The 13,712-nt window shown below is 46.3% G+C and overlaps 1 protein-coding gene across 4 annotated transcripts in view; it reads right to left on the minus strand.

The window, feature by feature from the left end:
* Positions 1–13,712, minus strand: part of LOC134864810 (glutamate receptor 2-like) — a 64,023-nt gene that overhangs the window by 23,312 nt on the left and 26,999 nt on the right. For all 4 annotated transcript variants that reach the window (XM_063884078.1, XM_063884076.1, XM_063884077.1 and 1 more), the window contains exons 9-16: positions 8,627–8,731; positions 8,428–8,535; positions 8,230–8,293; positions 7,906–8,048; positions 6,704–6,919; positions 5,718–5,872; positions 2,065–2,263; positions 1,440–1,687 (exon numbers count right to left, since the gene is read on the minus strand). In XM_063884078.1, coding sequence (XP_063740148.1) covers positions 1,440–1,687; positions 2,065–2,263; positions 5,718–5,872; positions 6,704–6,919; positions 7,906–8,048; positions 8,230–8,293; positions 8,428–8,535; positions 8,627–8,731 — 1,238 coding nt within the window. The remainder of the gene's footprint in view (positions 1–1,439; positions 1,688–2,064; positions 2,264–5,717; positions 5,873–6,703; positions 6,920–7,905; positions 8,049–8,229; positions 8,294–8,427; positions 8,536–8,626; positions 8,732–13,712) is intronic.

Consider the following 13,712-nt stretch of genomic DNA (forward strand, 5'->3'; position numbering starts at 1 on the left):
CTGAAACAAAATATTCCCTGAATAAAGTCATATAAATAAAAGATGTCTCTGGTTCTAATATGTTATAGCACAACAACAACATTCATACATTGGATATATGGTAGGATGGGACATACAGTAAAGCTCCATTAAGCGATATTACTAAAACTGAGGTTTTAACTGAGAGAAGTTTGTGAAAGGGTTGCTTGTTACTGCTGCTGAGTCAGCAAATATACGAAACCATAACAAATGGTTGTTAGGCTAGTGAAACCAGTGGTACAAGATATATTGTTTCATCATCAACTTTGCGTGTGAGTGATGCACAGTAGTCACATCACAAGACAATGTAATCAAACTCCAACCTGTCATGCTACAGCTCAGTTTTTGTAAATACAGGTAAAGTTGTTTAGGTTTAAGCTAACAAATCAGACATAATCTTGGTTAGTCAATATACTGAAGTATATGAGACTAATTACTTTTATTTTCTATTGCACTTTGGTCTTCAGAAATCGCTTGATGCTGCTTAAATGGCAACATAACTCAAAAAGAGCTGGCAGAAAGACAAAGAGACCCAGAACAGAAAGGACAACCATACAGCCAACTGTAGTGTGCTGAAACGACACAACAGACTCATTGACTAGCTTAACACACACACACACACACACACACACACACACACACACACACACACACACACACACACACACACACACACACACACACACACACACACACACACACACACACACACAAACACACACAGACACACACAGGTTTGTGTTGTATACTTATGGACAACAATCCCTTGTTTCAGGTCTTAAAGAGCCAGCTCATCATATTTGCCTGACAACAAATTATGCTTAGAATATGAAATCAATTAAATGGATAAAGCAATAGATGGGGCTGGAGTATTTCTTTGAGACCTGAATTATGACAATTTAACAGCCCTCCCCCAGTTGTCATGGCAACCACCACCAGCCAATGGGTCAGAGGTGGTAACCATGGTAAAAATACAAACCAATGAGAAGATGTCATCAGGGTAGGTGGATTATTATAACAACGAGTAAGCCGCCATGCCCCATTCATCACACTCGCATACTGCAACACCCTAGTAGCGCTAAGGCTTGGGAGCAGATTACATCGCTCCCCATGGTGCTTTGTTTCCTGAGCAGGGCTGCACATGAACACAGCCACAGTTCAGACACTAGGTAAAACTCCCTGACTACTATAGCCGATGGTCAGCAAGTGTATTCTGATCCTCACTGGGGTTTAGAGCACTTAATGAGAGAAATTCTGAATCTGCTAAATTGTAATTTGACAATAACACATGTCTCTATTCAAGTTTTATGTGGGGAAAGGAGCTGTGACAGGGGCGAAGAACAAAACTAGGCAGCAGGTTAGTAGTGTGAATGGTACATGGCAGTGCAGGTTGGCTAGCATTGTTATACTGATCCACCCACCTTAATGGGGATCCTTTTGGCGTGGCGATGCCGTAGCCTTTGGAGTCCAGGTTTCCTCCTACTTTCATAGTGTCGCAAGGTTTTCTCTGCTCGATGTACTCGTTCATGGTGGACTCCAGTAGGTAGGCATATTTCCCTTTGGACTTCCTGACACGCAAGACACCCTCTGAGGTTTTCTTGACGAAGACAGACGGTTCTGCTGATTTCATATATTGCCACATCTTGTCAAACAACGCAATTTTAGAGCGCTGAAAAACCGAGAAAGTCACAGATTAGGAACAAATGAAACATTGCAAAAAGGTATGACCGTTAAGTACACTGTATTACTAATGTACACGGGGATTTCAAGTATAATGTAGAGTTTTCTTGTAAACAAATTTGTATCATTAAAGCATAATAATTTCTTTACTGAAAAACATTTAGAGAATCCTTCAAAACCTGCATTATTGAAATACATGTTTCAAATAAGTCTGGTTTACCTGCTGCAAGTGCTGATCAGTAGAACAGTGTCAAACATTAGAAGGAACAACCATCACAACTCCTACTTGTATTATTATTATTTTGTAGCGTTTTTTTTATCTTTGTTTAGATTGTGACATTTGTATGACCCTGGAAGAGTCCTTACCCTGAAAAACTCTTTGGTGGATCCAGAGTCGAGGGTTCCGTAACAGATCTCTGTCTGTTTAGCCAGGTCTTCCGCACTCTCGATTGGAGAAACCATTCTCTCCACCGTCAGGAAGGCTGCCAGGTTGGCAGTGTATGAAGAGATGATAATCAGAGTGAAAAACCACCATACCCCCCCCACTATACGACCGGACAGGGACCTGCATAGACAAACAAACACAAAGCATTTCAGCACTTATATGAGAAGTTCAAGGGCTAGCTTGGAGGACACTGATCAGTGTTTATAAGAAGGATGTAACTCTCTGACTGGTTACCCGCCTGGCCTTTGGAGGCCCGCGGAGCATTCAACAGGCTCAAAAGGGACACAAGGCCAGGCTTGCAGCCAAGCCTCCAGCAGCCGAGCCCCCTGCAGCCAAGCCTCCTGCAGCCAAACCTCCTGCAGCCACGCTTCCGGCTCAAGTTCCGACCCTAGCAGCTATGTTTCCAGGCCAAACCCTGGCCGCCATGCTCCCAGCTGCAGTCCGGCCAACTCCAGCCCCGCCTATCCTGTCGGCGGCCCGGCCGACTCCAGCCCCGCCTGTCCTGTCGGCGGCCCGGCCGATACCAGCCTCGCCTTTTCGGTCAACTCTGGCCCCGCCTGTCCAGTTGATTCCAGCCACCCCTGTCCTGTCGACTCCGGCCTGCCCTGTCCTGTCGTCTCCGGCCTCCCCTGTCCTGTCGTCTCCGGCCTCCCCTGTCCTGTCGACTCCGGCCTGGCCTGTCCAGTCGATTCCGGCCTGGCCTGTCCAGTCGACTCCGGCCTGGCCTGTCCTGTCGACTCCGGCCTCGCCTGTCCAGTCGACTCCAGCCCAGACTCCGGCCTGGCCTGTCCTGTCGCCTCTGGTTTCGCCTGTCCAGTCGCCTCCAGTCTCGCCTGTTCCTGCTCCGTTGGGGGTCCCGCCTTCACCCGTTCCGATAGAGTCCCGCCAACACCTGTTCCTGCTCCGTTGGGGGTCCCGCCTTAACCTGTTCCGATGGGGGTCCCGCCAACACCTGTTCCTGCTCCGTTGGGGTCCTGCCGTCACCTGTAACGATGGGGGTCTTGCCAACACCTGCTCCTGTCCTGTTTGGGGTCCCGTGGAGACCTGTTCTGCCGGAGTCCAGCCGACATCATGTCCTGCTCCGTTAGGGGTCCTGTCGTCACCTGTTCCGATGGGGGTCCTGCCAACATCTGCTCCTGTCCTGTTGGGGGTCCCGTGGAGACCTGTTCTGCCGGGGTCCAGCCGACATCATGTCCTGCTCCGTTAGGGGTCCTGTCGTCACCTGTTCTGATGGGGATCCCGCCAACACCTGCTCTTGTTCCGATGTGGGTCCCGCCAACATCTGCTCCTGTTCTGTTGTGGGTCCCGCCGTCACCTGTACCGATGGGGGTCCCGCCAACTCCTCGCCCCGTCAAGTCGTTGGTCCCTGCGACACCTGTTCCGTTGGTGGTACCACCAATACATGTCCCTTTCCAGTCGGGGGCCCCGCCGACTCAAGCTCATGTCCTGCTGACGCCAGTACTACTGGGGGCCCCACCGATGCCAGTACCACCCGGGTTCCTGCAGGAGCCATCTCCTGCCTCTTACGGGTTCCGCAGACGCCAGTACCAACTGGGATCCCGCTTGTGTCGTCGGTGGCCCTGCCGTCACCTGTTCCGATGGGGGGTCCGCTAACACCTGATACTGTTACGTTGGGGGTCCCGCCGTCACCTGTTCCGATGGGGGTCCTGCCAACGTCTGCTCCTGTTCCTTTAGGGGTCCCACCAACACCTGTTCCTGCTCCAGGTCCTCCGGAGCGGTCCCGCAGCTCTCCAGAGGGGTCCCACCGCTGCCTACGCTGCCAGCCCGTCGGCCTACAGCCCGTCGGCCTCCAGCCCATCGTCCAGAGGCTTCTCGCTGTCCCACAGCCCGTCGTCCAGAGGCGTCTTGTCGTCCTCCAGTCCGTCCTACAGCCGGTCCTCCGGAGCTGTCTCGCCGTCCTACAGACTGTCCTCCGGAGCTGTCTCGCCGCCTTCCAGGCCGTCCTCCAGAGCTGTCTTGCCGCCTTCCAGGCCGTCCTCCGGAAATGTCTTGCCGCCCTCCGGACCTATTCCACCGTCCTACAGGTCGTCCTCAGGAGCTATTCCACTGTTCTCCAGGTCGTCCTCCAGAGTTCCCTCGCCGTGGTCTCCGCCCCTGTCTCCGTCCTTGTCTCAGGCCCCCGGAGTTCTTTCGCCGTGGTCTACGCCCATGTCTCCGCCCCCCTAGGTTCCCCAGCCAAAAGTCCTGTCCATGCTCGGCCTTGCCCCGGGGCGTCCGCCCGAGACACCCTTCATTTCCTCTGTCTTGCCCCCGGGCCGCCTGCTCATTGTTGTCACCTGTTGCCCTCGTGTTTTTGCCTCCCCTCCCCAGCTGTGGCTTGTGTTGTGATTAGGGTCTTTGTATTTAGTCCTGCTTTCCCTTGTGTTCTCTGTCAGTTCGTTATCGTCTTTCATGTGTTCAAGTCAAGTGTTTTTCATGCCCTGGATTTGACCTAACTTTGTATTTTTGTAAAACAGCTTTGGAATAAAGCTCGCCTTTTGTTTGTGCCCATACCTGCCTCCCTTTTTGCTGCACTTGGGCCCTATTTCCCCAAACCCTGACAGTTTGGGTGGGAGAGGACATTGTGGAGGGTGAGGGTGAGGGCGATGTTGGATGGATGATGTTGATGGACCTGTTTGCTCTGTAGTTTAACTGCAGGGGCTCCAGAGAGTCAGGGAGGGAGGACGTGATAAATGGGTTAGGGATACACGGTTAATTTCTGGAAACGCTTGACGGACCTCCCCATTCACTTTGAATGTGGTGACGTAGAGTGTCGCCGAACTGCATTGTGGTGCCGTCACATTAAAAACGCTGCTGAAGGTTAATCCAATGTCTCTGTGTCACTTTGAAATGAGTACTGATAATAATCCATCATTATTTATATGTAATAAACTGGTACACAAGCAATGCCATTTGTTCAGTTTTTTTGGGGCGGGACATTTGACACATCTCTAAGCGGCTGACCAATTACAGCAGAGTTGCAAGCTAACCAATCAGAGCAGAGTGCACTTTTTGATTGAAAAGTGGTCATTTATGCACAGGCAGTGTGAGGAAAATAAAAAGCTTTTTCAACATTAAAGCATGAAAACATGCTTTAGTGGAGCAACAAAATACAGATATGAACCTGAAAAAGTTGCATAATATGACCCCTTTAAACATGTTAACATTAACAGCTTTCTGCAGATATTGTGTTCACCGTGTTGGTTAATTCATTTGTTCTGTACTGGTATTTTTATATTAAAATGATAAAATGTGGCTCCTTATGTAAAAAGAGATGGAAAGCACTGATCTGAAAACACCTATTTTTAAATGATATCATTCAAAGTGTACTTTTGAATGCAAAACAGTTGCATATACACATAACTCATTAGAGATAGGTTTGCACAGACATATGAAGATATGCTGCAGTAAAGCAGGACCTTTGTTTTATGTTTTGACTATACAACAAACGTGGGAAGCAGCAGCCTTTCATCAGTGCAGAATACAGGGTGATGTTCATGTTAAAAATAATATTTCCGAAATGCATTCACTCTTACACAAGTAATGTGTGTAATGGTTTAACTGGCATACCAACCTCGGTGAGATGTCACAACCCTGCCGCATGAAAGCCCCCAAAGAAAACCACAGGGAGTTGAAGATCCCAAACTCATTGGTGGACTCGGTTGTTAGAGGCAATGCTCCGTCCTCTGGCTCCTCTAGCGTCCACTCATAGGGGCTGAATCTGGATACCTGCCAGAAAATAGAATCCTTTATTTTACAGATTCTACCCCCTCTCTATTGTGTGTAGTTTCCACAGTAACGCTGTTCCATTCCATTACAGGGTGATATGGAGCTCTGTTCATAGGAACACATTAGCCCCTTGCAGAGCGTTATGGTTTTCTGGAACTTTATCTGGAACAGGGTATAACCTGTTACCTGGTACTCTTTTTAAACAAACTCAATCGGTGTTCCAATCGGAAGTTGGAGTTAAAACAATCCAGGATTCAAAACAAAAATGCAAAGTATGCAGCACATTTATCCTTACAAATGACAGTGTGCATTGGTGCCTCTGTTTTGATGCCATTAACAGCTGCTGAACCTTCCTACACTAGTGGGAAATAGAATCAAAATCAAGCAAGATGGCTATATAATTCAGACATTTAAACTTACCAGTCTAATGGTGAGCTTCAATGTTTAAGCAATCAAATTAAGTTATTTTTAAAATCACTGAGCTATTAAAAATAAAGCCAACCAGCAGTAAATTAAAAATAATTCAAGACCTACTTAAAGGAGTCATCAAGAATATGAACTCCAGCTTAACCAGCTGTAACATTAAAATACATAAAACAACGTAACCTGATTTCAGCTGTCCACTTTCTCTCCACTGCTCCACACTCTGTCCATATAAACACAATTGTCTTTGCCCTGTGTAGTTTAGCTATTCGCAAAAAGTAAGTAAACAGTAACTATAGTAACACATCAGACAAAAAATGAATTTCTATTACATACCCACATCTGAAAAAGTCAGACCATCATGTTGACATTACCTAAGAGTTCTGGTAGGAATAAAAATACACTTACCAGAAAGAGAACCACACTGACTCCTATATAGGCAAAGACAATACACATCCAGATTTCATAGGCCAGTGGGTCGAGAAAAGAGAAGACTCCTGGTTTGGATTTCTGCGGCTTCTTGATCATGATGGAGATTCCCAAAGACATGAATGGTTTGGAGAAATCTATCACTTCTTCACGAACAAGAGTGATGGTCAGAGGAGCAACTGCTATATCTGCTTTCTGTAAGAAACACAAAAACAGATTGACAGTAGTTGACAGTTGCCTTTTTTTTCTTTTCTTCATGTGGTGTAACGATCCTGCCACTGTCTATGGGGCTGTCCTTTCAAAGCTCAGCTGTTGAATGTCAGACTTAAACTCCAACATGTGCACTACGCTTGGCGTCAGCCAATTCGGTTTGCTACTCCATCACTATGAAATAGGACCCAGGTACCCCTGAAAAACACACCAGTCTGCTATCCTGGCTCCTTAATGGTGGAATGAGCTTCCCATTGACATCAGGACAGCAGAAACTCTGCATATCTTCCGTCGTGAACTAAAAACACATCTGTTTCCATTAACCCTCAGCAATTATTCCTGGAGAAAAAAGGAAAAACTAAACGATTTGAGTTAATTAAGGCCTTGTCACTAATTCACCAGCACTTATTATTGTATAAGTCGCTCGAAGTGAATATATCTGCATTCTCCGTGTTGTTCGGAGTTTGAATCTTTATGATTTTTGTGCAGTTATTGTGAGTTTAAGCACTGCATAAATGCTTTTAGTGCATGACATGGCATTGGGGAAGTATCAGAATTAAGACAGCATGAGGCTAACCCAGCAACAGGACTGTGTAGCTCCATGGAGGAATAAGGATCCACATGCTGACAGACATGAGGACAGAGGAGAGAGGAGAGGATGCAAGATGGTAGACTAAACAATGCTCACTGCTCATCCTCAAAGATGCTAGACAATGTTTATTTATTAATGTCTATTTATTACATTTTTATGTCAAAGTATTCTGTGACACACTTTAAGGCCCCATATGATATCACCAAAACAACAAATGCTTCATCTGAATTTGTCTGACCAACACATTAAACATTTTATTATTTTTCTATTTGTATGAGAGCTCTCTTGGAAATGACCCAGTGGAGAAACCTGGAATTTCACCAGAAACAACATTCTCCTCTGCTGCTTCCAACATGCAAAAACACATTTATTGTCTTACCCCATACACCAGCTCTCCAACCATACCATTCCAGATCTTGGTTTCTGCATCTCTCGCTCCATATTTGCCATCTCCCACAATCCTGAGCTGGTAGCGTATACTACAATGCTTTGCAATCTCTGCAGCCAAGTCTACGCAATAACCTGGCATCATTTAAAAAAAAAACACACATGCACAAAGAGACACATCAGCAGACAAAGCATCCAAGAATACAGACAGGCCCTTAAGTGTAAACTCAACTCAAATATCAAGTCACTGAAATACATTTAAGAAGTAAATACAGAATGCACAACACTTACACACAAAATAAAATGAATGTTATACCTTCATAACGATCATTGTCTTGAAACAGCTCGGAATTCTTCTTCATCATCACGTAGGGGGCTTCCTACACACACACACACACACACACACACACACACACACACAAGCATCAGTATCATATAAGAAACATTATGATATGTTCTCAGGAAATGAGAAATTATTTTTCTTCCCATTGAACGTCATTCATTTGTTTATTACCAGGATCGTAGTGACAATGACTGTCTTGTTTTCCATTCCAATGGTATCATTAGGATAAAGGTCTGACTTTGTCACCACCATTTTATCCACCTCGTTCCAATAGCCAATCTAAGAACACACATAAACACACACACATGGTTACATACCACACAGTTACAGCTTTAAAAGTGTTCATATGGCACATTGATTGTTCAGTTACCTTCACAGGGCCATTGCTCTTCAGCTCCATCACTGTCACTGAGTAGTTGATCCTCTTCCCGTACTGGTCAAACTGAATGTTCCCTGTTAATCCATCTACACGCACCTATACATACAAGAGGTTCAATGTAATTGATGGATAGAAACACACACCCAAACACACAAATAACCGTTTTACATATGACACCCAAAAACTAGCAGTTCAGAATGCTGTGAGACAGAATGTTGTAGTGTGGGAAGTTATCACTGCTGCAATCATTTCATCTTTTGTCGCAGTATGTTCACATCAACGTATGGAACCTCTAAATAATCTTCAGTTATCAGGATATGTCTTTTAAACACCACATTAAAAAAATTCAAGGAGCACCTTCAAAATGATGCAGTCCATATATACACCGATCAGCCGCAACATTCTGACCTCTGAAGGTGTGCTGTGGTGTCTGGCAGCAGGATGTTAGCAGAAGATCCTTTAGGACCTGTAAGTTGCGAGTTGGGGCCTCTAGATCTGGGAATTTGGAGGCCAAGTCAACAACCGTAGTCAGGCCAGCAACGGTGTTCACCACTTTTGGTAGGTACTGACCGCTGCTCACCGGGAACCCCCCAAAAGCAAGACGGCGCCGAGGATGACTGCCGTGTCTCGAGCTCCTCCCCAACTCTTAGTGTTTTTATTGTTTTACTTTGTTGGTTGTGTATAACTTTTTTTGCAACATGCAAACCGCCCAAGCGAGCCCTATCATCCAATATGATAGAGAACAACTTTTACACATCAGGTCGCTGATGCAAACAATGGAGAGTCTCTGTGTTTACCTGCTGGAGCTCTACCTGTGGAGCGCAGGATGAAAAGAATGCAAGGATCCCGGGCCGGGGTCAACACAGCGCTGGAGGAGCTGTATGGGATTATCGACAGGACAGAGAGTTCTCGGCCAGAGGCCAAATTTATTGTGGCCGGGGATTGTAACAGTGCCAACATGAAGAAAGTCCTGCCGAAATACTATCAGCACGTCAGCTGCCCCACGCGCGGTGGAAATACACTGGACCATGTTTACACTCCTTTCCGGCATGGATATAAAGCCCTCCCCCGCCCCCCCTTCGGCAAGTCAGACCACATATCTCTTCTTCTGCTCCCCGTTTACTGGCAGAGACTGAAGAGAGACCGACCTGTGACGAGGACAGTGCAGCGTTGGTCCGAGCAGTCTGACTCTGCTCTCCGCCACTGCTTTGGCATCACGGAGTGGTGTGTGTTTGAGGAGGACGCTATAAACACACACACTGACGCGGTCATTTGCTACATCGGCAAATGCATCGATGACGTCGTGCCGCGGATTACTGTACGGACATTCCCAAACGGCGAGGTCCGGGCACGGGCCATCGCGCACAGCGGTGGTGATTTGGATGAGTACAGGAATTCCAGGTATGCACTCTGGAGAGCTATTAGCAGTGCGAAAAGACAATACAGGGACAACGTGGAGTCTAACTACAAGGGCTCCAACGCTAGAAGCATGTGGTCTGGACTAAAAACAATAACAGACTACAAAAGGACAACGAGTGGTGCTGAGGAAGTGTCTGCATCTCTCCCAGATGAACTGAACACATTTTATGCACGCTTTGAGAGGCCCCCGGCTGTGGAGGCACAAAAGGCCCAGGATCCCTGCTCACTGGTTTTAACCAGTGCAGATGTGTGTAGATCTCTGAAAAGGATCAACACACACAGGGCTCCTGGACCTGATGGCATCCATGGCCGTGTTCTCAAGGTGTGTGCAGTTCAGCTGGCAGGTGTGTTCACAGACATTTTCAATAGGTCACTGCTCCAGTCTGTAGTCCCCACATGTTTTAATGAGTCCATGATTGTCCCTGTCCCCAAAAAGACAGAACCCATCTGCCTCAATGACTACCGCCCAGTTGCACTCACCTCCATCATCATGAAGTGCTTTGAGCGGTTAGTCAAAACTTTTATCACCTCCTCCCTCCCTGACACACTGGACCCCCTGCAGTATGCCTACAGGGCAAACAGGTCCACGGATGATGCCATCTCCCTCCCCTCCACACTGCCCTCTCCCACCTGGACCAGAGGAACACTTATGTGAGAATGCTGTTCATTGACTACAGTTCAGCATTCAACACCATTGTGCCCTCCAAGCTCATCATTAAGCTCAGGGACCTTGGGCTCAACAGCACCCTCTGTGACTGGATCCTGAGCTTCCTGACGGGCAGATCCCAGGCAGTGCGGATGGGGAACATCACATCCTCCACCTTGACCCTCAACACCGGAGCCCTTCAGGGTTGTGTGCTCAGCCCTCTCCTCTACTCCCTGTTCACGCACGACTGTGTGGCCACACACAGCTCCAACACCATCATCAAGTTTGCTGACGACACAACCGTCATCGGCCTGATCAAAGACGGCGACGAGACGGCGTACAGAGAGGAGGTCAGAGCCCTGACATCTTGGTGCCAGGACAACAACTTCCATCTCAACGTCAGCAAAACAAAGGAGCTGATTGTGGACTACAGGAAGAGGCAGAAAGAGGCACACACACCCATCACCATCGACAGGACTCCTGTAGAGAGAGTCAGCAGCTTCAGGTTCCTCGGGGTAAACACTAGTGAGGACCTGACATGGACACATCACACCAAGACGGCTCGACAGCGGCTCTTCTTCCTCCGCAAACTGCGGAAGTTCAACATGGACTCCAGGATACTCTGCAACTTCTACAGGTGCACCATCGAGCTTATCCTGACTGGCTGCATCACCGACCTCTACACCCAGCAGTGTAGGAAGAAGGCCGGTAGGATAATAAAGGACCCCCATCACCCCAGCAACAATCTGTTCTGTCTGCTGCCGTCTGGCAGACGGTACCGCAGCATCCGGACCAAGACCACCAGACTAAGAGACAGTTTTATACCACAGGCTATAAGACTGCTGAACTCCTGAGCTCTGTGAATGTCTACTCACATCTGTTTATAGTACACACATACATATATATATATATATATATATATATATATTATACATATCTGCCATACATATCTGTTTATAGTACACATATACAGTGGGGAGAACAAGTATTTGATACACTGCCGATTTTGCAGGTTTTCCCCCTTATAAAAGCATGTAAAAGTCTGCAATTTTTATCATAGGAACTCTTCAACTGTGAGTGACGGAATCTAAAATAAAAATCCAGAAAATCACATTGTATGATTTTTAAGTAATTAATTTGCATTTTATTGCAAGACATAACTATTTGATACATCAGAAAAACAGAACTTAATATTTGGTACAGAAACCTTTTTTTGGAATTACAGAGATCAGATGTTTCCTGTAGTTCTTGACCAGGTTTGCACACACTCCAGCAGGGATTTTGGCCCACTCCTCCAGATCCTTCTGGTTTCGGGGCTGTCACTGGGCAATACGGACTTTCAGCTCCCTCCAAAGATTTGCTATGGGGTTCAGGTCTGGAGACTGGCTAGGCCACTCCAGGACCTTGAGATGCTTCTTACGGAGCCACTCCTTAGTTACCCTGGCTGTGTGTTTCGGGTCGTTGTCATGCTGGAAGACCCAGCCACGACCCATCTTCAATGCTCTTACTGAGGGAAGGAGGTTGTTGGCCAAGATCTCAGGATACATGGCCCCATCCATCCTCCCCTCAATACGGTGCAGTCATCCTGTCCCCTTTGCAGAAAAGCATCCCCAAAGAATGATGTTTCCACCTCCATGCTTCACGGTTGGGGTGGTGTTCTTGGGGTTGTACTCATCCTTGTTCTTCCTCCAAACACGGCGAGTGGAGTTTAGACCAAAAAGCTCTATTTTTGTCTCATCAGACCACATGACCTTCTCCCATTCCTCCTCTGGATCATCCAGATAGTCATTGGCAAACTTCAGACGGGCCAGGACATGCGCTGGCTTGAGCAGGGGGACCTTGCATGCGCTGCAGGATTTTAATCCATGACGGCGTAGTGTGTTAATAATGGTTTTCTTTGAGACTGTGGTCCCAGCTCTCTTCAGGTCATTGACCAGGTCCTGCCGTGTAGTTCTGGGCTGATCCCTCACCTTCCTCATGATCATTGATGCCCCACAAGGTGAGATCTCGCATGGAGCCCCAGACTGAGGGAGATTGACCGTCATCTTGAATCAGTTGTTGCCTTCTCACCAAGCTGCTTGCCTATTGTCCTGTAGCCCATCCCAGCCTTGTGCAGGTCTACAATTTTATCCCAGATGTCCTTACACAGCTCTCTGGTCTTGGCCATTGTGGCGAGGTTGGAGTCTGTTTGATTGAGTGTGTGGACAGGTCTCTTTTATACAGGTAACGAGTTCAAACAGGTGCAGTTAATACAGGTACAGAGTGGAGAACAGGAGGGCTTCTTAAAGAAAAACTAACAGGTCTGTGAGAGCCGGAATTCTTACTGGTTGGTAGGTGATCTAACTACTTATGTCATGCAATAAAATGCTAATTAATTATTATTATTATTATTATTATTATTATTATTATTATTATTATTATTATTATTATTATTATAAATCATACAATGTGATTTTCTGGATTTTTGTTTTACATTCCGTCACTCACAGTTGAAGTGTACCTATGAAAAATTACAGACCTCTACATGCTTTGTAAGTGGGAAAACCTGCAAAATTGGCACTGTATCAAATACTTGTTCTCCCCACTGTATGTATATATTATACACATCTGCCATACATATCTGTTTATAGTACACGTATCGATATATTATACATATCTGCCATATACATCTGTTAATACATAATATATGCATCTGTCCATACCTCCTCATTCAACAGTGTAAAGTGTTTAAATACTTTCAGTGTATTCCACATATGTATATATTTCACATCCTTAAATCTTTATTGTTGTTATTGTAAATATTCTTCTCTCTTTTTGCACTATTTTATTTATCTTATTTGCACCATGTATGTTGAGTAAAACATTGAAACCTTGAAACAAGAGCTGCAGTTTTGAAGATGCTCTGACCCAGCCGTCATCAAAAGTTGGCCCTTGTGAAAGTCGCTCACATCCTTTAGCTTGCCCATTTTTCCTGCTTCCAACACATCAACTTTGAGGACAAAGTGTTCACTT

Source organism: Eleginops maclovinus, chromosome 5, assembly GCF_036324505.1.
Source record: "Eleginops maclovinus isolate JMC-PN-2008 ecotype Puerto Natales chromosome 5, JC_Emac_rtc_rv5, whole genome shotgun sequence".
Lineage (NCBI taxonomy): Eukaryota > Metazoa > Chordata > Actinopteri > Perciformes > Eleginopidae > Eleginops > Eleginops maclovinus.